The 26,526-nt window shown below is 42.6% G+C and overlaps 1 protein-coding gene across 3 annotated transcripts; it reads right to left on the minus strand.

The window, feature by feature from the left end:
• Positions 1–679: 679 nt before the first annotated feature.
• On the minus strand, positions 680–26,322 carry PUS7 (pseudouridine synthase 7). 3 transcript variants are annotated; one of them, XM_081023634.1, is made up of 18 exons: positions 26,196–26,322; positions 24,934–24,976; positions 23,383–23,781; positions 20,785–20,869; positions 20,575–20,676; positions 18,750–18,894; positions 15,638–15,655; positions 13,202–13,313; positions 11,604–11,681; positions 10,979–11,107; positions 8,593–8,718; positions 8,088–8,149; positions 6,670–6,830; positions 5,801–5,927; positions 4,910–5,011; positions 3,900–4,029; positions 3,108–3,199; positions 680–1,645 (listed from the first exon to the last, which is right to left on the minus strand). In XM_081023634.1, the coding sequence occupies exons 3-18, from the start codon at positions 23,748–23,750 to the stop codon at positions 1,509–1,511; spliced, it is 1,974 nt and encodes a 657-aa protein (XP_080879760.1). In that variant the 5' UTR covers positions 23,751–23,781; positions 24,934–24,976; positions 26,196–26,322; the 3' UTR covers positions 680–1,508. The 3 variants fall into 3 exon arrangements, with proteins under 3 accessions (XP_080879760.1, XP_080879758.1, XP_080879759.1); XM_081023632.1 differs by lacking the exon at positions 24,934–24,976 and having other exon boundaries at positions 26,196–26,306; XM_081023633.1 differs by lacking the exons at positions 15,638–15,655; positions 24,934–24,976 and having other exon boundaries at positions 26,196–26,306.
• Positions 26,323–26,526: the final 204 nt, after the last annotated feature.

Here is a 26,526-nt window from a genome sequence, read left to right on the forward strand (position 1 = left end):
GACTCCGCTAACCCAGAAACAGTGCTTCAGGTTAAGAACTTTGCTTCAGGATAAGAACAGAAATCGGGCTCCGGCGGCGCAGTGGCAGCAGGAGGCCCCATTAGCTGAAGTGGTGCTTCAGGTTAAGAACAGTTTCAGGTTAAGAACAGACCTCCAGAACGAATTAAGTACTTAACCTGAGGTACCACTGTACTTCGTAAATTTTGGGGGAAATGGATTTGGATTTGTGGAGTTGTTTGCAAAAGCACAACTTTTTCCAAAGTTGTACATTTGTCACATGCATGTGTGCAGAAATACATTTTTTGCTGTGTGATAATGAAGAAAGCCTTTTTGGCTTTTATCCTGTTAGTAAGTTGCTTGGAAACTTTTTTTGTAGTAAGTGACTAAATAAGTCAAATGCAGGCAGCAACCATTTTAGGCATGTCCGATATGTGCGCAACCGCACACACACGCGTCATGCCAAACCAGGAAGTGACTCAAAAATGTCACAAAAAGGGGCGGATCGTGGCAGGGGCAGAATGGGGTGTTTGCAGGATTTTTCAATGGGCGTTCTGATTATACGCAATTTCACACAAGCGCACAATGACCTGGAACACAACTGCCACGGAAAGGGGGAGTTGCCTGTAAAGACATAAATAATATTGGTAGAAATTAGGGGCACAAGAACAAAAAAGGGGAAGAGGTTTCAGTACACTCTTTAATAAACCAAGCAGTAGAAAACATATTTTTGTTGAGTGTTAGAAATAAAATGAGAGTACAACATCATAGCTGTTCAATTAAGAATGGCTATTTAATCCTGACATGCCAGGATAGAGATTTTCCTAGTTCATCCATTGCCAGCAACAGACAAACCATAAATGCTAGAGCTAAACCTTGTTTGTTGAGGGTACAAACTCCGACATAGTTCGCTCACTGCTTTACCCACAGCAGAAACTGAAATAGGTTGTGAAAAACCAACACAAAAGTTTAATGAACTACAGCTCAAATAAAAGCAGCTGTACACATTTGTGTACGCATAAAAGACATGAACATTCTGCCAGTTGTGAGTGCAGAGCTTATCAGCACTCTTAAGGCTAAATATATCTGTTCACTGGTTATAAATATGCATTCATCAGTACCCTATTCTAATTAGATTTCCTGAACTGCAGTGTTACGCATGCCTGCAATCAGTTTTCATCTGTACCAAACTCATGAAGCCATGTTTACTACTGTATTTGGAGAAAACATTTTAGAAACGCTTTCTGCAGACCTGAAAATACTAGCAAAGCCATCCATGTTCTTCTACGCCAGCAAAATTGCACTGTGCAGACAGCTCAAGCACCATGTTTGCTCAGATTATTTAAAAACAAAAGTTACATTTTTGTAAACACCATTTTACAACGAATTTGAAATCATATACCTCAAGCTAATACAAAAATACAATTTTAATTAGAAATTGCCTGGATAGAACTAGTAAATACGAAACCAGTTTCATGTTAAAACTTTCATCCAATCACTGCGAAGGATCTTCAGCGTAGCCATATTGTGTTTAACTGTGTCTGGTTTTTTATGCTTGTGTCCATTTTTAGCACTTCTCGAATGGCCATTGTAGCGTAAGTTGATGGGGGGAGAGAGAAGTCCATCTTCAAAGCCTTGTATTTGCCTTCTGTCATAAGTAAATTAATGTTTAGGAGAAGAAGAAGAAAACCACGGGTTATCAAACATGCCTAGAGTTTGTCAAACAGCTGACTTCATCCCCCAAAGGAGCAAAATATCAACCAGTGTTAAGTTTGACGTAATAACTTCAGAAGAGATTGCTTGATTAAGCCAATGGCCCATCTATTCAGCATCCTGTTCTCTGATGCTTGTGGAAAACCTGGAAGCAGCACCTGAGCAAGAGAGTGCTCTCCCCTCCTGTGGTTTCCAGCAGCTGGTATTCAGAGACACATTGCCTCCAACCGCTCAGTTTACATCACTCCCAAGATCTTAATGTTAAACATACACTCAGGTGGGCTGCCACTTCCTTCCTGTGGGATCTCTCAACCTACTTTGCAGATTTGAAGTCACAATGACGGATGCCTTTAAGCAAATCAAGCCACAAGATGCAGGCTGGGAGAAATACACATCTGCAGGAATTCGGAATCTGATCTCCTGGGTGGGAATGTACAGAGCGAGGGAGAAATAATGGGTGTTCCCTGGGCGGTGTCATTACAGGAGTACACACACATCCTTTATAGTAAAAAAAGATAAAATTCTCTATAGCAGCCCGTCTCAACCTTGGGTCCCCAAATGTTGTTGGACTACAAGTCCCATCGTCCCCAACCACTGGTCCTACTATAGCTAGGGATGATGGGACTTGTAATCCAACAACATCTCTAAGGTAGTAGTGAAGGATCAACTCAACAAAACCAGTCTGCTAGCAAGTCCAGTTGCCCCTGAAAGAGCTTGCGCCATGTTTTTTTACATTTTGTCTTTAGACTGGCAACCAGATTTTTGCCAAGAGGCATCTGATATCCTCGAGCAACTATTGCAAAAGAGGGTGAGGTGACCAAGAATTGAGGGCTGTCTTCAATTCTCCCTCAAATGGGAGATTTGTTTTGGCAGCAACTTTGCCTCCATCAGCAGTATCTCACATCTCTTCAAAGAGGCCAGCTCATGTTTATCTCTACTGCAAAAGTACCAGTGTTTCTGGTAAGCTGTTTTAACTCTGTCTATTAGCTCAGTATCTAATTTTGGGAAGAAACATACTTTTTAAAGCTTTCAGCCCAACATTTTATTTTTAAAAAAACCCATTGTACTAAGCAGTTAGATTCTGTGAGCATCAGTTGGGCCTTATGAACATCTACTGTTCCCAACCCTAATTCTGCGGAAAGCCATCTAATTAGATTTTAATTTGATCCTGACTTGTTTTTAGGAGGTAATTTAATTATTGTTTGATTTTATACCAATGTTATATATTTGATGTTAGCCGCCCTGAGCCCAGTCTCGGCCGGGGAGGGCAGGATACAGATAAAAGTAGTAGTAGTAGTAGTAGTTGTTGTTGTTGTTGTTGTTGTGGTTGCTGTTGTTATATAAAAGGGACATGCATGGCTGAATAATCATATATGGCACAATTGAAAAAATATTACCTGTTGCAAGAACTGCAGGTGGTTTTCCTTCCAGTTTATCTAAGTCCGTATTAAATAATGGAATCTTAGGGTCATCATACACAACTAGCTCCCTTTAAAAAAGATAGAGAGATTTAAAATGTGCCCAACAATGAATCATATACCTGTATTAGAAATTCCTCATTGTATCATTATTCTAGGAGACTGTTTTATAAAGCAGCACGACACTTGGTAGAAATGGTTCCCCACATCTGAGCTTGAAGATGGCAACATGTTTTCAGTGCAAAGCCTGTTAGCTTAAACACTGCAATACTTTTCACGCCTACTTGGTTCCTTCTGAAACCAATGGGATTTATTCAAGTAGCTCTGCAGAGTCTTGCGGCTGAATCTTGGAGGACTTGGGATTTCTTTCTAACGAAGGTTAAACGCTAAATGTTACCTTTGTTACATACATATTGGGTTCCCCTTTAAACATGGAACTTTTATCTCCTTTTTAACTGAGGAGCAGCAGCAGTATAGACTTGTGGCTTCATGCTGCTCTTCGAGATAAGCAGTGGAGCACAACCATCATCAAGCACACATCAGTAAGCACATGGTTCAGAACATAAACAAGACCTGCTGAATCAGTCCAAAGACCGATCTAGTCCAATATTCCACGCTCAAAGGCAGGACATGAACGCAGCAGCCCTCTCCCACTTGAGATCAATCAACTGGTACACTCTGGAAGCAATAAAGTCATCATTTCTAGTAGCAGTTCTTAGGTTTATCATCCATCTCCTCCTCTGGCTACTAAACTGTGGGCTATTTACTTACCAGCTCACATCCTGAGGTCGGATGATGATCTTTCTGTAGGCTCCAGATAAGGAATAGTCTCGAATTTTGTGCTTCATATTACTGATGTCGAGATTGTCAGCGGCCAGTATTTCCTCGTAGGCTTTCCCAACTGCCGTAAAAAGACATATATATATATATATATGAATGGTCACATGGAATTCAGGGCAAATGCGTTGTAAGTTTCCCCTCTTGCATCTGATGCAATTCTGACCTGTAATGTTGAAACGTGGCCCAAAAGCGTAGTCTTTTTCTTTACAGCTCTATTTAATAAGGAATTATTTGTAGGAAATCCCTGGTCCTGGGATATAAAACCGACTTTCAAGCCATTTTGGTAAGGAGGCAATCATCTTAAATAGAACTAGGGTGGCAGCAAAGCCCATGATCATATAAGCCCCTATTAGTTAGATGTGCCTCCGCTCCTATTAAAAATATCTATTAACATGCTTCCAGTGTACCAGTTGGGGATAGAGGAATGAAGTAATGACTGCACATGCCCTAAATCTGGATGCTGCTAGACTATTTGTCTCCAACAAACTGTTTCTCTTTCCTTCCTTCTCCCTTTAGCATACAAGCTGATGAATATTTCTTAAAAAAAACTTTTCTATTTCTCCTGCTAGCCGCACTTCGTTAATGCCTGATCCTACTAGTTTGGAGAACACTATTTAATGACTGAATGATCTTCCCTTAAAATATGGTTACAACTAAATTACCGTTGATCCAAATACAGAAAATACTCCTAATTCTCCATTAATATACAGCAATATTTATACATCAAATGTTAGGTCACATTAGTAAATCCACTGAAATCAATGGAGACAGCTGATGTCAATGGACCTATTTAATCTGTGCTTATTGAAATCAGATACAAAACCCATTTAGTTACTTTTGTACAGACACACGTACACACTCATCCCCAGCACTTATCTGCCAGCATAGCAAACCTCATTATGCACATATCATCCACTTTTGACTTTAAATAGAATTCTTACTTTTGTGCTTTGGATAGATAACATCGAAACCAGGCAACGGCATCACAACATCATGGATGGTGTGATTGTCAACATCTGATTCTTCGATATAAACAGCTGTACCTAAAAGCAAGAGGATGTTTCAAGTAATTTCCAGGTCATCTCAACCAGATTTCCTACTGAGAAATCTTTTTCTAGATAGTGTTATCTTTATGAGCTCCTTAACAAGGAACAAAGCAAAGAGGACATATAGTTTCAAACAGGATAAGCACAAAATTGTACACAATGGAAGGCACCAGACTGTCACTGGTAGGTACACTGACAAATTACCGGCAAATCTAAGTCCTAGTGTTGCTGTGTCGGATCACCAGGTCCTCCCTCTCCGAAATCTGTGCCTCTGCCCTCTGAAGACCTCCCCCACCGAACCTCTTTCTTCTCCTACTTAACTTAGGCAGTGATGGCAGTATCTCACTGAAGCCCTTCCTGCAAAGCCCTCTTCCCTGTCAACACAGGGGACTTCCAAACAACCATGTTCCAGAGCTCAGGTAACCTGGGAAATGTAGTACCCCACAGCATACCAGAATCCAGCTGGGAACAACTACTGGGGGGAAGAGCTCGCTGCCATCTCCAGAGTCAGAAGGCAGAGGGCTCAAAGGACTTTCATATCCCATCGAACTTCCAACGATATAACCAAGAGCATAATCCAGGATTGGGCATTTTAAAAAAAACTTGTTCCACTTAACACTTTAAAAGTTTGGTCTGCCAAGCCTAATTCTAAATAAACGAGAGGGTGTATGTGCTCATCTCTAGTTTTAAGGAACATGATACTAGGAAGCTATTCCAAAATGTATTATTGACTACGTGCCACCACATACACACACGCCCTGACATCAAGCAATGTTGACATTTTACCTCCTTTTAGTACAAGATCTCCTGGCACAGCAACAAGCCCATATTCTTCTATTCTGCGGCTCACCATGTTATTCCATACATAACTCTGATAGCTATGAATATACATCAAACGATTATTTCTTGGGATCTGCAGACCAGGAAAAAGTGTTAATCAACATGATGCTAATTTTGTAAGGCGCATGCCTGGGGTAAGGTAAGGTAAAGTAAAGGTAAAGGACCCCTGGACGGCTAAGTCCAGTCAAAGACGACTATGGGGTTGCGGTGCTCATCTCGCTTTCAGGCTGAGGGAGCCAGCATTTGTCCACAGACAGCTTTCCGGGTCGTGTGGCCAGCATGACTAAACCGCTTCTGGCGCAACAGAACACCCTGACGGAAATTAGAGCGCATGGAAATGCCTGCACCTTCCCGCCACAGCTGTACCTATTAATCTACTTGCACTGGCGTGCTTTCAAACTGCTAGGTTGGCAGGAGCTGGGACAAAACAACAGGAGCTCACCCCACTGCGCGGATTCGAACCGTCGACCTTCTGTTTGGCAAGCCCAAGAGGCTCAGTGGTTTAGACCACAGCGCCACCCAATGGACTCAGTTCTGAGCAGACATATGTAAGGACGGCACTGTTAATGGTTTAAATACATGCCTGACAATACTAGGGAGCCCCTGGCTCAATTTACATCTTTAAAAAACAACTCCCTTTGGCCTGGCAAGTCAGAACTAATAAAACCTAATGAAAAATATGGAAGGAAGGAGGGAGGGGAAAATACTTCTCCAGTAGGCCATTTACCATTCACCATAAATTTGACTTGACCCCCAAGTTGTTTTCAGACATGCTCAGAGACGGTCTACAAAAACAAGCAAACGCTTCAACTTACTATGCCAAATGCAGAGACTATATTCTTCAGTCCGTACTTTGAAAGTCCCCGGAGTAGCTGTCCTTCCACACACCGTTTCACGGGCAGTTTTTTGAGGGCCGCATCTGGGTCTTTCGTTTTTGCCCACTCTTCTCGGCATTTTACCAAGTATCCCTTTTCAGCTGCAACGACCATTTGCATAAATGGGAAGCGCTTTAATTTCAACCCATGTGAGCGGGTTTCCTTTTTATTTTTAAAAGGAGTTCAGCTCAAAAACAGGCCCGCACAGAACCTAAGTCAATGGTATCTATAGCACAAAATCCTTCTCAGCCAGTTTCAAAACTATTCTGCATTTTCAGTTAACCACTTGGAACAGATGGCAACATGCTATTTATTGCACACCTTACTCAACTTCCTTGAGGTTAGCCCCATCAAAGTCACTCTGAATTGCAGCAAATACCTATCCGCTGGGTGCATTTGCAAAGTACGCTGTCTGACAACTAGACCCTCAATGTAATCCACAAACCAGCATGTTGGGCCTTAAAATCAATTTCCCCCAGAGCTTCATGTTCCGGGGGTGGGCCACCTATATTTCCATCTTCAATTTCTGCTATTAGCTGGGTTTTTAACTATTCCCTACCCTGCAACCCACATATCCTTTTGTTCCCCCATTTTAAAGCTTCAGGATGTGGCATTTCTGAATTTAAATATCAAGCTCCATCCTACAGCATCAGCTTACGATACTTAGCATTACAGAATCAGGACACAATTTGAAATGAATTAGGATCTATATGTTGGACACTGGCTCATTTGACAGCAACAAGAAAATGTGCCATTACCATTATTGGCCCAGTCCTGTGGAATGCTCTGCAAACAGAGATTCAGCCGCTTCTTTTAAACTTTAAGCAGCTGTTGGAAACTGTTCTATGCTGCCAAACTTTTGCTGGCCATGAAGAAAATATCCTTCTCAGTAGATTTCTGATTTTAAATTTTTATATGGATTTAATTGTATGGTTTTATGTATGACTGCAGTGAACCACTCTATTACTATTTTTTTAAAAGAATACAGTGCTACCTCTGGTTACGAACTTAATTAGTTCCGGAGGTCCATTCTTAACCTGAAACCGTTCTTAACCTGAGGTACCACTTTAGCTAATGGGGCCTCCTGCTGCCGCCGCACGATTTCTGTTCTCATCCTGAGGTAAAGTTCTTAACCCGAGGTACTACTTCCGGGTTAGCGAAGTCTGTAACCCAAAGTGTTTGTAACCCGAGGTGTTTGTAACCCGAGGTACCACTGTAGCTGTTTATTGATATTTTTATTAATATAATCCCTTGCTTTCAAAACATAAACAGGCAAACTATATAGAAGTGCTCCTTTCAGTATGTAAAACCACTGTTGAATGAAATTGAGTCCAAAATGGCTAAAAAAAATTACTTGCCTCCAGGACGTGGTTTTAGGATTAAATCGATGACTTCATTCCAGTTATTCTGTAGTATAGCTCTAAAAATATAGAAGAACATCTGGTTAATATTGCATTGCCAGCAAGGAAGGAAAATCCTATGAGTCTGCCAAGGCAAAACACAGAATCGCTTGAACCAGCAAACAAGTGGGTTGGGCTGCAAACTTAGTTCTACTAAAGGTTTCAAAGGAAAGACATTCGTATAAAATGAAAACTTTTTACAGTGTGCATTCAGCAGCCAAAATTTTAAACATAGTATTCCATATGCAATCCTTCCCACACTCATATGGACTAGGAGATTTATGATTTGATTTGATTTTTTATTACTGACAGGGGCTAAAGCTGAGAAATAGCAGCCCATTCCCGGCCACAGGCGACAGGTGATCTGGGGTTTGAATCCGTATCTGTCAGGCCCCAAATTCCTACTCACTGGGCTCCCAGCTGCTTTAAGGTGCCACATATATGTCAAATAAAAGGAGCTCACCTTCCAACTTGATATGTAGGGACAGCTGTGGTTCCAAATCTTTGCATCCCATAGTAGTTAACAAACCCAATTTCCCTGAGAGACTGCATGGCATGTTGAACTTGATCATCGGTCCCGGTTATATTTCTGATAAAAGAAAAAACTATATTAGGAGAAATGTACACAGGCACACACCGTGCGTTAGAACGTGAAGACGATGAATTGGCACGTGTACAGCACAATCCTATGCACAGATATATTCAGAGGTCAATCCCACTCTGTTCAGTTCTTGCTTCTCCATTGAGTGTTTAGATTTATAGCCCTGAGTCAACAGGAGCAGGGAAGAAAAATCAAGTTTATCTGCAAAAATAGCTTTTCTGACTAGATCAGTTCTCAGACCCTCGCCTACTTCTGAAGCAAAGATCACCAGTGTTGAAGCAACGATTCTTCAACATCAACTTCGTTGGACTGGTCATGTTGTGTGGATGCCTGATGATAGTCTTCCAATGCAACTACTCTATTTCGAACTTAGAAATGGAAAGCGTAATACCGGTGGTTAACAAAAGACGGTCTCAAGGCAAATCTTTAAAAAATGTAGTATAAACACTGACAACTGGGAAACACTGGCCTACGAGGGCTCCAGTTGGAGAGCAGCCTTTACCAAAGGTGTCATGGGCTTTGAAGACGCTCGAACTCAGGACACAAGGGAGAAACGTGCTAGGAGGAAGGCACGCTTGGCAAATCCACACTGTGATCAACTCCCACCCAGAAACCAATGTTCCCACTGTGGAAGGACGTGTGGGTCCAGAATTGGCCTCCACAGTCACTTACGGACTCATTGTTAAAACCGTGTTTATGGAAGACAATCTTACTCGGCTATGAGGGATTGCCAAAGAAGAAGACTTTATACCAACTTAACCTGGTGTCATTGTGATGACTGCTCCCCGAATTGCTTAAGATTGTCAAGCAGCCAAACCCGGGGCAAAGTTCCAGATTCCACAACTGAAGAGCAATCGTGCACAGGCATGCAACCGCTGCCCTGGCAGCTGTTAAAGCAGAGCTCCATCCAGAAGAAAAAGGCATGAGAAAGAAAAATCAGGCTGTGCAAAAAAGATTTTTTTTAAAAAGTATTAAAAAGAAAGAATCGTGTTCAGGGTAAATTAGACACACTTAAGTCCCATTAGAAACAATTTAGGTCCTACTGAAATGTAATAATAATAATAAATTTTATTTATACCCCGCCCTCCCCAGCCAAGGCCGGGCTCAGGGCAGCTAACAAGCAACAATAAAAACAAGTTGAATGAATACAACTTAAAAACAAGATTAAAATACAACATTAAAACATTGAAACATTAAAATGCAGCCTCATCACAGGGGGAGAAAGGAAAAAAGAAAGAGGGGGAGGGAATCAAATTGACTCCAAGCCAAAGGCCAGGCGGAACAACTCTGTCTTACAGGCCCTGCGGAAAGAAATCAGATCCTGCAGGGCCCTGGTCTCATGAGGCAGAGCGTTCCACCAGGCCGGAGCCAGTGTTGAGAAGGCCCTGGCTCTGGTTGAGGCTAATCTAACTTCCTTAGGGCCCGGGACCTCTAGGGTGTTGCTATATATGGACCTTAAGGTCCTCCGTGGGGCATACCGGGAGAGGCGGTCCCGTAGGTACGAGGGTCCTAGGCCATGAAGGGCTTTAAAGGTCAAAACCAGCACCTTAAACCTGACCCTGTACTCCACTGGGAGCCAGTGCAGCTGGAAAAGCACTGGGTGAATCTGCTCCCATGGCAGAGACCCCGTGAGGAGCCTCGCTGCAGCATTCTGCACCCGCTGGAGTTTCTGGGACATGCTTAGATATAAATACATCGCTTAGATCAACACTGCTGTTCCCACTCATGTAACATACTTCAGCTTTTGCAATGAAATTTCACCGTCCTTTCCTCCGCAGCCCCCTGCATACCCTCCTGATCTGGGGGATCAGATTTTGGGGGGCACACAGGCAAAGGAGAGAAAGGGGAAGTTATGATGCACAAGTGGAACGCTGCTCATGCAGCGCTGAATAGAACCCAGTGGGTCCAATGCAACAAATTTAATCTGGATCTAACCCACCATTCTTTAAATCTGGGATATTCCTAACATTGATGCTACCAGACCAATCACCTCCCTTTGTTTTATCTTTGCTATAACTCTGGGTAAGAAAAACAAAGCTGGACACATTTTTGTTGACGATTGTGAAGTCCAGAAGTCTCTTTAATACAGCCCCCACTCTTACATGAATGGATTTTCTATCTCTCCAACAGAAAAAAATATATAGAACACCAAGTCAACTGTGATTATCGTATCTTTCACACAACACAGTGGGATTTAACATAAAGCATTAAACTGTAACAAAGCAGCCTTGGAAAACAGAACTTTTACCTGAGAACTACTGTGAAATGATTTCCTTGCAATTCTCCCAGCTTTAGCGGGTGGTTCTTGTAACTGAAGTTTCCAAGCTTGAAATTCATCAAGCAATTATTTAAGTGAGCCAGCCTTTGTGCAGTGATTCTAAACATGGAGATAGAGAGGGAAAGATTTAACAAAAACGGGGTCTCCACACAGGATAATTGATTTTGGAGTTACTGTACAGTGACTGAAGCACAGGTGCAAACTCTATTTTTGAAAGCTATTTCTGAAACCGTGATTCCAGCAGCCCGTTCATTACATCTTTTAACATTCATGCCCCCAGTTTAAAACTGAAGGTTTTCAAATCTAACTGCAGCCACTTACTCTGCAGAATTGCGGGATGACTGATTCAAATGTCTTGGGTACTTACAGAATGCCACAACACTTTTATAAAATCAATTATTTCCATCTTGCACACAGATAAGATTATTTTTATATTGTGATTTTATTTTGTGAACCGCCTTGAGATTTTTGGGTATAGGGTAGTATACAAATTATTATTATTATTATTACTACTATTACTACTATTATTATTATTATTATTATATTTATGTCAGCAAGCCAGGTAACATTTAAACACCACCCTGCTTCTACTTACCTGAGAACAGCGATCTCTTGAACTGTAATAGCCCTTTTGTCTTTCGTCCCCATGTATGAAAATATGTTTGGCTTAACTCTTTAAAAAAATGAGAAAGAAAAATGTTCAGCACTAGCAAAACAGGTAGGGGAAAGAAGCGTTAGAAGTTATTACCTTTGCTTGCCAACAGTGTATCATTTAAATAAATTTGAGGGCCAGCTTCCCGCTAGGGCGAACTTGAAAGGGGCTGCAATGTCAGCAGGTGGACAAAGTTGGTGGTGTAACGGATGTGACTCTTACCTCTGTACAGCAGGCTACCTTCCAGCCCTGCAGAAATGTCAGTGCTTTCTACAAAAACACACTTCTTTCTATCCAGGCAAGTGAGAAGCACTGTTACAATTAAAGGACACATTCCACCCTGTAATAGGACTTGAGCAAGGGCAGAGCGCGACCACGGAGGCCTGGTCTCGGAAGAGAGGGTGGCCTGGGAAAGGGACAGGGCTTGCAAGAGTCTCGAGGGTCAGAGAAGCCATGGGGACCGTGTCTGGCCTCCTCGTCTGAGGTTCCCCATTGCTGATTTGATCCATAATCATGCACAGGAGAGAAACTCGAGAGACATAACAACAATCTGATCCAGTTAAGAGCCACCCCCCCCAAAAAAAAACCCTCTCCCAAATAAAAACCATCCATAAGGATTTCTGTTTGCCACCACTCAAATAACTTGCGAGCCGATGCCAAGTGCACACTTTTTATTTATTTCTACCCTGCGCTTATGCTGAGGCTGCTTCTCTTGAAGTTCGGTACAAAGCAAGAAAAAACTCAGGGAAAGGACTTCCGACAGTCTAGGCGAAAAACACACGTCTCTGTCTCACCACGGTTAACCGCAATTAGGAGCCAGAGCGCACAAGTCAAAGCCAACCTTTTGCTTCTATTATGTGTCGCCAGTTATAGTCTTAGAAGTTGTCAGCTTGACAGGACAAAAGAAATGTGCACTGTGCCCAAGCTGATGTAAAGACTGAATTTGGAAAGAAGTATTTGAACACACACAAGACTGGACACTGAGGTCCAGCTCCAAGGGCCTTCTGGCAGTTCCCTCACGGCAAGAAGTGAGGTTACATGGAACCAGGCAGAGGGCCTTCTCGGTGGTGGCGCCCACCCTGTGGAACGCCCTCCCATCAGACGTCAAGGAAATAAACAACTATCTGACTTTTAGATGACATCTGAAGGCAGCTCTGTTTAGAGAAGTTTTAAATGTTTGATGTTTTATTGCGTTTTTAATATTCTGTTGGGAGCCGCCCAGAGTGGCTGGGAAAACCCAGCCAAATGGGCAGGGTATAATAATAAAATTATGGTTATTACAATGCACAGAATTTCTATCTCTCTCCCTCCTGTTTTTGTAATGGAGTCTTACCGCCTCAGGATTCCACAAGGATCAAAAATTACAAATTGTTACACACGGGCTACACGTTATTTCCAAAACTGACCACTAAAAAGTAGCCACTTTACCTTCAGCATGCTGCAATGTTGCCCAAACCAACCGTCTCAAAGGATGGCATTTCTACCACCTATCAGAAAGTTTTGCAGATTTACTGTCCTCTCTTGTCAAAAGGTTGACCCACCTTAAAAATCTCGACAGCACGTTGATGGCATCCATTGTGTCCTTGTTCTCTTTGTACAAGACAAAGTGGCAATAACTTCCCCTAGATTTGGGCCAAGAATGTTTTCTTGGATCTTTAAAGACAAAATGTTCAAAACATACGAAGTATTAAAGTATGGCCATTTTAATTGTTTTCCATTTAGGGTGGTTTTTTGTTGTTGTGTTTTTTTGGTAATTCAGACAAAAAAAAAAATCTTGTGTAAATCTCTCTCTCCTCCCCCCACCCCCTGCAAATCATTTGTACACTTGCTGGTGTTTTATCCATTCTTTGTGGGGGTGGAATATATCAGGCTTACCTCTTCCTTCGACAATGCTAAATTCCTCTTGGCAACTTTTTAAAGAGTCCATCAGAACACCGCAAAGAGCTACTACTATGCAACGTAATTCATCCCACAAAACAGTACTGGGCAAAACAAAGTGTCGCCACCTGAAAAGATTGTTTGTTGTAGCTTGCCCATATGCAGAGATGTCAGGGGTCCCACCAACAAGAAAAATATTATATTGGATAGTCTTAGGGCAAAGTCACACATTATTAATGCAACGATTACACTTCTTGCCAAATATTTCATTCATTGCAAATGTGATGCTGAGGTTAATGCACTGGGGCTGAAAACAAGGAAGTTCAAATCGCATTTTCCTTATGAAGACTCTTGGGTGGTTTTCAAAAGCGCACTTGGCTGGTTCACGCTTAATACCAAACCATGGTTTAGTGTTGTATTACCAAGCCTGAGGCTAGTATGCTCCTCCTCATACTCCATTTTTGACAAACCTAATTAAACAACGTTGTGCAAGCAGAGGACTTGTCCCTAAAGTGCTAAACCATGGTTTGGTAGTACATGTGAACAAACTCAATGGTCTTCTTCCCATGTCACAGTAAACCAACCTATGGTCTGCCTGGACTGTGAAGGCTCCCATGGAGGAGTTTGCAACCGTTTCACTCCTCCCTGGCCTTTTTTACTCTGAGCTGCACTCAGTTAAGTCGAGGTTAGGCTTAGCGTGTCATCCAAACCTGGGACCGTGGTTAAGCACTCTCCTCGCTAAACACTATCTGTAGCCAAAAACAAACCTTGTTCCCACAGCAATCAATTATGGTACATCACTGCATTCAAACAGGCACTGAGAAGACATAATGCCTAAGAATTGCTTGCTCTCCTTAACTTTGGTTAGATATGGTGAACATTTACACCACGGTTCAAAATTGGGCAGAAACTATGGTCAGAACGTGCAAACCATGGTTCACATTAACCACAGTTAAGTGTTATGATGCAAATGTATCCTCAGGGGCCTTTGAACTTTTTTCTTTTAACACTTAATTCTCTTGTCTTCTGTTGTTTCAAGTGCAAGGAAAAGCATTATATAGAGAGAACAATATTAATGGGTTATAATTTTCTGAATGATTAACTGCTATGGTCTGCAACCAAGCAGAGGGACAGTACTTACAAACGTCTCAGGTTACAAATGCTTCAGGTTACAAACTCTGCTAACCTGGAAGAGTTACCTCGAGTTGAGAACTTTGCCCCAGGATGAGAACAGAAATTGTGTGCCGGCGGCGCAGCGGCAGCAAGAGGCCCCATTAGCGAAAGCATGCCTCTAGTGAAGAACAGTTTCAGGTTAAGAACGGACCTCCGGAACGAATTAAGTTCGTAACTAGAGGTACCACTGTACTTGGGATTATTTCCAAATTACTTTGGTTAAACTATTTTATTTATCCTTTATTTCATAAAATTTACATACCGGGGAAAACCCTCAAGGCAGTTTACAAAAAAAGCTATGTAGAATGTAAGAATTCTGAGCATATTGAAAACCTAACTCTCAAAGAGGCTATCGATATTAATATTATGACAATTAGGGATCATATTTGTTGAGGACAAATTTATTTTTATTGATCTATGGCTTTTGTATGCTGTAGTGTAACATTGCTTCTCTGGGTGGCTCACAGAAAATGAGTGAGGGGCAGATGAGGCTTGCCCATCTTCTGGTCCTTAACCTCCACTGCCTTGTGGGAAAAGAAAAGGCTTAAGGAGCGAACCCTACACAAACCCAGAGTGGAATCCCTAAGACGGTTGGATGGTGCCTTATACACCCCTTTCTGGCAGCTAAGCTGGTGCCAAACGTCTTGCTCTGCTTTCCTTTGCGAGGCTGAGACGAGAGTCTTGTCATCTGGGCAGCCCAGGGTTGAGCCCCATGATGGGCAACAAGATTCCTGAATTACAGGGGGCTGGACTAGATTATCCTTGTGGTCCAACTCTATGATTCTATGATAGATAGGATTGGGCTGGAGAAAGGTTTATTTCCGTTAGTCATGAAATTGGAAAACTGTTTAGCTGGTCTAAATTACTGTCGATTGGATTGGCATTTCATTTTTTCCTAACATGAAATGCCAACATCTCTTTCTTACCTGTTGAAGTTCTGACCTCTGTTCATAGGCATGGGGTAAAGAGCATAAGAGAGCAATGTTTTATTTTTATTTTATCTTTTAAAGGCATCAAAGTGCTTCAGATGGGAACATGCAAGTTTATGTGTTATAACACTGCAGATGTCTGGAGCATTCAACAGTGAACGTGGCAACTGACGTCTATTTAGACAGCTATGCAATGGAATCGTGCAGAGGGAGAAGTGAACAAATGGAAAGGTTTCAGCTACACACGCAACAAACTACACTGAGGGCAGCGACGCAAAGAGCGGATAAACAAAGGTTATTAAGCGTTCCATGTGTTTAGAACAGAAGCGCCTGCAGAATCCAGTTCAAAACTGAGAGTCTAATTAATACAAATTTCAATGAGTCAGGTTGTGTCGTCCCCCCACCAGTACAGAATACAGTGAACTTGCAAATTCTTACGCAAGAGGAAGTTTGTTCATATGCACTGGAGAAATTCACTTGTACTAGACGTCTGGGAAAACGTATGACTGTCTGAAAGGTCACTGCCTGAAGTTTGGTAGCACCATACAAAGACATTCACATCACCCCCTCCCTTCAACCATTTTAGAAAAATCACCCGGATAACATATGCTAACACATGCATTTTGCTCCAACAGTAGGGAAGATGGAGAGCATGGCTTGAGTATTTCTGTTTGTACCTGTAAACATGCATGCTCCATGCACAACGCATGCAAACATGGACTGTACTTAAATATATTCAGTGCAATAAATAAATTCAGTGCAACTGACAACCACATCTCCCCCCCCACATCTTTAATATCCTATTTTGAATCACATTAATTAATAATAATAACAATAATAATAATAATAAATTTTATTTATACCCCGCCCTCCCCAGCCAAGGAGGTTAGCCTCCCTGGCTAACAAGCAATAATAAAAACAAGTTGAATGAGTACAAATTAAAAACAACATTAAAACACAACATTAAAATATTGAAACATTAAAATATTAAAATGTAGCCTCATCGCAGGAGGAGAAAGGAAAAGAAAAAAGAAAGAGAGGGAGGGAATCAAATTGATTCTAAGCCGAAGGCCAGGCGGAACAACTCTGTCTTACAGGCCCTGCGGAAAGAAATCAGATCCTGCAGGGCCCTGGTCTCATGAGGCAGAGCGTTCTACCAGGCTGGAGCCAGTGTTGAAAAGGCCCTGGCTCTGGTTGAAGCTAATCTAACTTCCTTAGGGCCCGGGACCTCTAGGGTGTTGCTATTTATGGACCTTAAGGTCCTCCGTGGGTCATACCAGGAGAGGCAGTCCCGTAGGTACGAGGGTCCTAGGCCGTGATAATAAAAATAAAATAGGCAATATAGATTTCACAGTTGTGAAGAGCAACAATATTCTAATTCCAAGACACAGAGCAGCTAGGATTGAGAAATTTATCTGCCCTATCAAGCTGCTTAAGCTGACGTTTTTCACTCTATGGAGATGAGCATCATCTACTGACTGCTGTTTAACAGATCAAGATGCCAATAAAGACACAGAAAGCAAGCCGGGGTATTTTTCTCCCAGTCAATCTTGGCATATGCTGGGAAAATGCCAAGCTGCAGAGCAACCTACTGGTTGGCTAGTTTTTATTTAAAGGCACAAAGAGTACATAAAGACGGGGTTTTTTCTAGTCAATTTTAAAAGGAACAAACACACATTTAGATCAGAAAGCACCAGGCAGGCAGCGCTGGAACCCTCATGTAAGTAAGTATTTTTATCGTTAATTGTTAATTTTATTGTTAATTTGTATTTCCGAACAGATAAAATTTGTGCAGAAGTGGGGCATGACAGATTTAGCCCCATCCTCAAGTAGCACCAGACTGCAATGGGTCCATTCATCCCATACAGGTGGTTAACCTGTGGCCTTGTTTTGGTTCCAACTCCCCTCATTCCCACCCAGCAAGCCCAATAGTTCAGGATGATTTCAGCACAGCAACCTCTGGAGAGCAAAAGGTTAGCCATCCATGCTTTAATTTTCAGCCTGGATATTTTTTCTCCTCTACCAATGCTACTCAGAAGGAACTGTGTTCAATGGGACTTATTCCCATGTACAGTGGTGCCTCGCAAGACGAAATTAATCCGTTCCGCGAGTCTCTTCGTCTTGCGGTTTTTTCGTCTTGCGAAGCACGGCTATTAGCGGCTTAGCGGCTATTAACGGCTTAGCGGCTTTAAGAAAAAGGAAACAAACTCGCAAGAACTCGCAAGACGTTTCGTCTTGCGAAGCAAGCCCATAGGGAAATTCGTCTTGCGGAACGACTCAAAAAACGCAAAACCCTTTCGTCTAGCGAGTTTTTCGTCTTGCGAGGCATTCGTCTTGCGGGGCACCACTGTAAGCAGACAGCATGGCAGCCTACAGGGTTTTCCCCCCCTTTCCAAACTTTTTCCATTTTTAGACAGTAAGACTAGCATTTATTTTAAAACCGATACATTTTCTAAAATCCTCACAGATTGTTTAATGCTTGCTTCCTCAGGTTTATACGGAGGTATTTATTTTCTTTGAGCAATTCCGTCATACAAAATAGTGTTTCAGCAACATAGGTTGATCATGTAACCCCTGCAACTTCTTTTAACTTTATTTGTACAACCTGACTGCATGTTCAGACCTTTAAACAAAAAAAACCCACAGAAACCGCATTTTGAAAGGAGGGGAAAGGCTAAGCTTACATCAAATCTGTTTATTCTACAGTTACACAAATCTCTGTGCAGACCCAAACTAGAATATTACAATTTTCCACTACATACTTATGGACTGTCTGTTACAAGACCATTATTTCTTTAAGGACAATTCTTCCATAGCTTTGTAAAAACGCACTAAGCAAAAGCAAGTACACAGAGTTTTAATGTCCCTCCAAGACTTCTATCATCCTATGTGACTTAAACATAACACAATCAATGCCTAGTTAATGCTGATTTTGATTAATTGGGCTGCAATCCTACACATTCTCACTTGAAAGCGAGCTCTGTTGAGCCCAACAGGACTTGCACCTGAGTATACATGCCTGGAATTGCACAGTTAAGACAGATTTTTACACGCGGGTATACGATGGAGCCATTTTTGTTTTGAAAGTTTCAAATAAGGTCAAACTCACTTGCAAGAGCCTTTTTTCCAGCTGCATGATAAGCAACGATGTATTTTTTCCCATCCCGATCCTCTGTTTTAGTCTCTAGCCCTGGAAACAAAGATTTTACAGCCTGGTGCATAACGGTCCTTTTTTCCTTAGTGTCTTCAATGACCTAAGCAGCGGCATAGAAAATAATAATACAAAAAGTGATAGCTTAGTTGGTTTTTATATTTGTAGTTTCTTTGTATAGTTGTAGTTTATATTTGGAGGCCTGCAAGACCTCACTGTATTGCTGTTTGTGTACTCTGAAAATCAATAAATAACAAACTTAAAGAAAGGGGGGGGGGAGAGAAGTAAACATCATCTCATAAACAGCAGATGAGGACAGAAGCCCATTTCTGACCATCACTATGTTAGACTGCCGGTGGGGGTTAGGACTGAATGCTCCTCAGGAGAAAAAGAATTCTTTGCACATTTAAAAAGAAACCCTTATTTGACCTGCTAGATTTTTCTGTATGCAGGGACTACAATTCAGGTGCCCAAATCTGAAGTGACATAGTCTAGAAAAGGTGAAGGTCCTGCGTGAGGGTCTGGAGTCGGTTGGATGGAGGGCGGCTAATGGATTGAGGTTGAATCCTGACAAGACTGAGGTACTGTTCTTGGGGGACAGGCTGGTGTGGGGGACTCCCTGATCCCGAATGGGGTAACTGTGTGCCTGAAGGACCAGGTTTGCAGCCTGGGAATCATTTTGGACTCACAAGCTGTCCATGGAGGCGCAGGTTAATTCTGTGTCCAGGGCAGCTGTCTAACAGCTCCATCTGGTACGCCGGTTGAGACCCTACCTGCTCGCAGACTGCCTCGCCAAAGGGGTGCATGCTCTGGTTATCTCTCGCTTGGACTACTGCAATGCGCTCTATGTGGGGCTACCTTTGAAACTGCAATTAATCCAGAATGCGGCAGCTAGACTGGTGACTGGGAGCAGCCGCCAAGACCACATAACACCGGTCCTGAGAGATCTGCATTGGCTCCCAGTACATTTCCGAGCACAATTCAAAGTGTTGGTGCTGATTTTTAAAGCCCTAAACAGCCTCAGTCCTGTATACCTAAAGGAGCATCTTCACCCCACTGAGGTCCAGCACTGAGGGCCTTCTGGAGGTTCCCTCCCTGCCAGAAGTGAGGTTACAGAGAACCAGGCAGAGGGCCTTCTCGGTAGTGGCGCCTGCCCTGTGGAACGCCCTCCCAGCAGATGTCAAGGCAATAAGCAACTATCTTACTTTTAAAAGACATCTGAAGGTGACCCTATTTAGGGAAGTTTTTAATGTTTGATGCTGTATTGTGTTTTTTACATTCAGTTGGAAGCTGCCCAGAGTGGCTGGGGAAACCCAGCCAGATGGGTGGGGTATAAATAATAAATTATTTTATTATTAAATTCAGTTTTCTTGTAATTATGTTATTGTTTTAACAGATGCAATCATTTAATCCCATTTTCATAATCCCTTAGAATAGTAAGGAGACCAATACAACAAACTACAAAAACATACCACTCTCATTTGCCTTTAGGCAAGAAGGAGGGTATATTCCCAAGAGGAAAAGGCCTACTTTGCTCCTATATGTAAATTTAGTCACAAGAAGCATTGTTTACCAGCGTGATGAATGTAGAGGATTGTAGTTATTCCCAACTTTTATGGAAATTTAAGTTAAAACACTTCATAAAGAAGTCTTGCATCTTTTTATATACCCTTCACAGGTGCATAGTTGAACAAAATCAACTTCCAAAAGAGTTTGATCCTGTTGCATCATTTTGCCAATCATTAACTTGTTTATTTATTAGCTCTGATATTTTGTCAATTACCTCAATGGCCACACTGCCTTCTTTATTTTTAAAAAGCTGGAGGTCTTCTAACCGCTGCTTGTCTTCAGCTGACAACACTGTGAAGATCTCCTCAGAAGGATCCTATAAACACCACAAAATGTTATGTAGAAATCTATGGAAATCTTTCAACCAAGATTTGAATTGTGGCCTTCCACATTTGATGATGGAAGCTAGGCAGAGAAAAGTTACCTCTTTATCTAAAGGCACAGAGAAGTCATCCAAATGGATGGTTTGCCCATCTTTTCCTATTTCATGAACAACGAAATCTGAGTATCTAAGTAGAAAACAAGACAGAACAGTCAACAGAGAATGGGATACAAATGTCAAATAAGAGCCTTTTCAGCTTAAATTGCAACCCTTTTAAATTTGGGACTGAGGTCTATTAACCCTTTCACACCAGAAACTAAAAAGGAAGAAACCAAAAAGAAGAAGAATCTTGCTTAAGGGGTAGGGTACTAAATGTAGGATTTATTCTACTTCAGCAGTTTCATTTGCAAAAGGAACAAGAAGGAGAAACACAGTCTAATGAAGAGACAGTATGGGCTCCCTAAAACACGTAATTTACAGACTGAAAGCCTCATAGAGTAACCAGTAACTGAATGGGGATGCTCTGAATTAGAGGACCTCACGCATTAAATCTTGTGCTGCCCCTTATATCTTGAAGCAAGTGAACGGTTTTTGACACATATAATGATAAGGTCCCTTGGCCAGAATCCCTCTGACATGATTCTATACAGTGGTACCTCGGGTTACAGACGCTTCAGGTTACAGACGCTTCAGGCTAACCCAGAAATAGTACCTTGGGTTAAGAACTTTACCTCAGGATGAGTACAGAAATCGCGTGGTGGCGGAGCAGTGGCAGGTCCCATTAGCTAAAGTGGTGCTTCAGGTTAAGAACAGACCTCCAGAATGAATTAAGTTCTAAACCCGAGGTACCGCTGTATCTCCTTGCAGACATTGATAAGTATGTGACCTGGCGTGTAGCACTTTTTGCAACTGCTGCCAGGAAAATTAGAAAAAAATATATAGCCGGGATAGCTATCAACGGTAAAGGAGATGAATTTACTTGACCCCATCTACACCAAGTTCTTTCTCACTAAACCTTGTACATAATTGTCTATTGTATTATTTAACATTACTTTTCATATATCAGTGGCCCCGCAGTGATTTTAGCTTATAATTATTGTCTAATGTTTTAATTTGTATACTAAGGAGTTTCTATAGCTTTGTGCAGATTAGGTCATGTTTTGACAATGCAAATGTTTTAAGTTTTTGTATCAAATCAGTATATATTTTACTGATTGACACTGCATACATTGCAGCAGCCTTTGGCTATAAGCAATAAACTTGACTGACTGACTGAAAGCCAAAGTGGGAAATGTATATCCCCTTCCTGCTCCAAGTTATTTCCCTCTCTCTTCCTGGCATTAATTGTGTTTTCACCTTACACATCTGGTCAGCAAGCCCAAGAGGCACAGTGGATTAGACCACAGCGCCACCCGCGTCCTGTATCAATACCAACCATGGTCAACAAAAATCAGAATTCCTCATGGCTGCAGTTTGCAAACCCACTTCAAGCTAGGATTTCAAATTCTGTTTTATAAAAGAAAACAATGGCTTGTGCAGATGAACACACAACACAAGGACATGGTCAATGCTATAAGCTAACCCTCACATTTTTTACAATATAAAGAGGAAATTGCTCCAGAAAAGGGGAAAAGCGTGCATTCAAAAAGGCTGGTTCTCAGTTTACAAGGAGCCAACCTGACACCTGCAGAGAGTGAACCCTACGAGTTCTGCAATGCAACCTTAAGCAAGTTGATTCAGAAGTATAATGGGACTTAATTCCAAATATGTGTGCACAGAACTGCAGCTTTGGAAAATAAAGCAAGTAACCAAGTCAATCTGCAAAAGTTATCAATGAGACTGCAATATATATCAAGCTTAGGTATTAAGCACTGATAATGTACATCTTGCTAATTTGTGCTCCCTAAAATCCAAAGGGTGAAGAAAATATTATAAGGCTCCCCCTGCTTCTTCAGAGATATAAACGTCAGCCATTTTGATAATTAAGGATAATAATTATTTGTGTAAATGAGATACACATTCTCTACTGATCCTTGCCATTTTAATAGCTGCAAGCTGTGTTTCTACGAAGTCACAAGGCCTCCTGCCACAGTGCAATTTCTGTTCACATCCTGAAGTAAAGTTCTTAACCTGAGGTACCATTTCTGGGTTAGCGGAGTCTGTAACCTGAAGCGTCTGTAACCTGAAGGGTTTTTAAAGCGAGCTACCACTGTATTTAAAATGCATCTCTGGGTTATTTGTGGGGCATAGGAATTCGTTCATTCCCCCCCCCCAAAAAAAATATAGTCCGGCCCCCCGCAAGGTCTGAGGGACAGTGGACTGGCCCCCTGCTGAAAAGGTTTGCTGACCCCTGCTATACATTTACCCCCTCCATCCGACTACAGATTTTGCAAACTGACGTGGTTACTTGCTTTATTTTCTAAGGCTACAATTCCCAGAGTTCCCTGTGAAGAGGGACTGGACTGTTAAAACCACTCTAGGAATTGTAGCTCTCTGAGGGGCCTAGAGGTCTCCTAACAACTCTCAGCCCCTTTAACAAGCCACAGTTCCCAGGATTCTTTGGGGTGGGGAAGCCATGACTTTTTACTGCTTTAAATGCATTGCGCAGATGGGACCCATGTTAAAGCTGAACCAGCAAAAGTGGTTACGTTAAGCATTGATCCATCCACAGGGTTGAGCAGCAGAAGAGTTAGTACTTACCTCTCTTTCAATATTCCAGAAAAGCCCCTGTGAGAACTAACAAACTTAGTTATGCCAACATCTAGCTCTGTCAAGCCATGCTTCATCATGTCTGCAAAGCTCTCTGGGTCTCCTTCTCCATCAATTTCTTCCAATTCTTCCTCATCTTGGCCTTCATTTCCCTCATTAAGAACTATTTTTTTTGCATCCTCAACTGGAGGTTTGATGGGTTTGCGCTCTGCCTCAGCTTCAGTCTTTTGGTCAGTATTCTCTCTTTCTTTCAGTGCTTCTTCCAAGACCTTTTGCCTTTTAATTTCATCCACGTTAGCCTCTTTGTCCTCAGAATGAGGACGCTTAAGGGATGCATTATCCATTTCTACCACTTCCATTTTTAAAGCATAGAGTTGGTGGTATGATCTCCTGCAGGGGGAAAAGTAGACTATTTAACCCAAAAAGATATTCCCTGTATTTTTGTTTATATATCACCATCTCATGACATATCAGTGTAGCGTACAGCAATATGTAGACAACAAAACATAAAGCACCGTTAAAAATGCTACTAAACTATTAGCTCATCAAGAAAGTTTCAAACAGCTGCATCAGCCTGTAGGCACAGAAATATCTTCAAGAGATACTTGGAAGTTAAAAGTCAGGATTCCTGCCCAATCTCTGCTGGAAGTGTGTTCCACGTCACAGGACTAATGACACTAAATATCTGAATTCTAGTTAATGCCCGTCAGGCCTCTGTTACACAGGGGACAACTATGTGTTGACTGTTTTGTGTTACGCCTATGTATTGTGTGTTGCACCCATGAAATAAAAAAAAACCTTCCAACAAAGGCAAATGCATTCTTTTAACTGAACATGGCAGACCAAGCTAGTTTTCCATCTCTTTTCAGGGACAGGACCATTGCCCTGGTAGTTTTATGAGAGGAGAATGTCATGAATGACTGCTACCCCACAAAAATATGCCTTTGCATCCTAAAATGAGGTGGATAGGCACAGGCCCGAAAAAGACACAAGAGGGAGAATGGGGAACAATAACACATCAGACCAATGGATAAATTAGATCCCTATTTGACACCTAGCTTCTATGTGCAGATGATCTTCAATGTGTCCATCTACAGCTTGAAATGATATGGTCTAGGAACAGTTTTGCTGTGGAATGGGTAGATTTTTCTGGGTGATATTAAGCTGTGTTACTCAGGGTAGACCCATGAAAATGAAATGACCTAACCTAATTATGTTTGTTAATTTCAGTACGTCTACTCTGAACAAACCTTAGTTTACTACCAGCTTCTAGACCCTAGCATGTCTTCCTGATGGATCTGTAATTATCTGAAGTTATTTGCTCTTGATCCAGCCTACACCATAAGTGTCACCAGTTTCCCCCCATTGCTTGGATTCCACCCCCAACACCAAGAGAATCTTCTGCCTTCTTTCTGGAATTCACCTGGAGGTTGACAAAGAGCTAAAAACCTTCCCCTCCAATAAACCAGAGGAGAGTGAACAGGCTCCCTGAGGTGGAAGGGGAGAGCAAACTTGCTACAAGAAATAATACTGTTTACTCACTTTTTCAGAACAGGGTGCTTCAGTAGGAGCTTCAACGTCCCCTCTTGGATAGGCAAAGGTGGAAAATTATAGAAGAACAGAAAAGAATATCATGCTCTATGGAAACAATCAGTGATAAATACTTCCACAAAAGAACAACAAGACTTTGCATACCCTTCTCTTCCTAAAAATTTTAAATATATTTGTCCTTTGCATCAGGTAAAGCAGCAGACCAGTTCCTTTGTCCCGAATATTTTCCCTCTACAGTAGGGGTGAGCAGAAGATTTGAGATTTACTGGTAGATCTCATCTGATCTGCAACAATTCCATTGCCCAACCCCTCAGGTTATTGAAATCCCTGATCAGAACTCAGATATAGTTTTGCACTTTGTATATGCAGGTGGCTGGGGAGGGAGTGGTAGAAATAAAATTTATTATTAATATTATTATTATTATCCCAGTGTCTACAACCCCCCAAGTCAACATATTGCATATGGGTCCACCTTTAAATTCCCAATGCACATCTGGCTCCCCTTGGTGTGCCTTGGGATTTCAGTGGGGAAAACAAAGTACAAGCCTAAAATCTGCCCAAACTATAGCTCTGGAACGTTCAGGACTGCTATACACATACTGAGTTGTATCGAATATTAATCCTACTCATAATACTCCCACTTAAGTTACCAGGCATAATTAATTTATGTTCATTTATTTCAGTGGCTCTAGTCCAAATATACTTAGCCCCCCCACGCTGTTCCCCTAACCCCAATACAGTTAAAAAAAATAATCCGCGATTTTCCCCCTCGCTGGGCACAAATTCAAGTTTGAAGTTGGCATAGCGCAACGTGCACCTATTTTGCAAATAAATGTCATGGGCAGCAATGGCAACGCTACGGGAGAATCGGGGCTCCGAGGGGCGGGGTCCCCGGACACGCCACGAGCCTGAAATCAAAGGAAGTGAAAACTTTCCCCTTGCCGTTTGGAATGTCAAGTGTCTACTTCGTACAACAGAGCGCGCGCGCGCGCGCACGTCGCAGAAAGGCAGCTGGGCGGGGGCGCAAAAGGCACAGCTCCCCCGCGGCGCCCACTTTGGAAGGAAGATTCTTCGAAAGCGCTTCGCCTCTGTTGGGGGGTCCATGCAGAAAAGGCACCGCAGAGGACCCCCCCCCCCTTTCTGGCGAGGGCGGCGGGGCGCCTTTCTGCCCCTCCTCGTCCTCCTCCAACCCGGCCGGGCTCTCCCCCTGCGCTGGCATCCGCCAGGGCGCTGCCCTAGAAACCCTGACCCACCTCGCGATCTCCCGGCTGGCCAAGGGAACCGGGGCGCACGGAGCTGCCCCAGCCGGCGCCAAGCGAGCGTCGCCGCACACGTGCCCAGCTTCTCCACACGAACTAAAGGCCCGGGCAGCAGCAGCGGCAGGAGGAGGGGAAAGGGGCGGTCTCTCTCTCTCAGGCCCGCAGGCTTTCGGCGAGCTGCTCAGGCTGTTCCGGGGCACACCGGAGAAACGCGTGACGTGCGCCCTTGCGCGCCGGGCACAGCCCCGGCCAAGCAGCGCGCAGGGCTGGCTTCTTCCTCCTCCTCCGGCGCCCGGCTGGCGGCAGGCGCTATGGCTGCCTCGGG

This window comes from Podarcis pityusensis, assembly GCF_964106645.2.
Source record: "Podarcis pityusensis genome assembly, chromosome: 10".
NCBI classification, from domain to species: Eukaryota; Metazoa; Chordata; class Lepidosauria; order Squamata; family Lacertidae; genus Podarcis; species Podarcis pityusensis.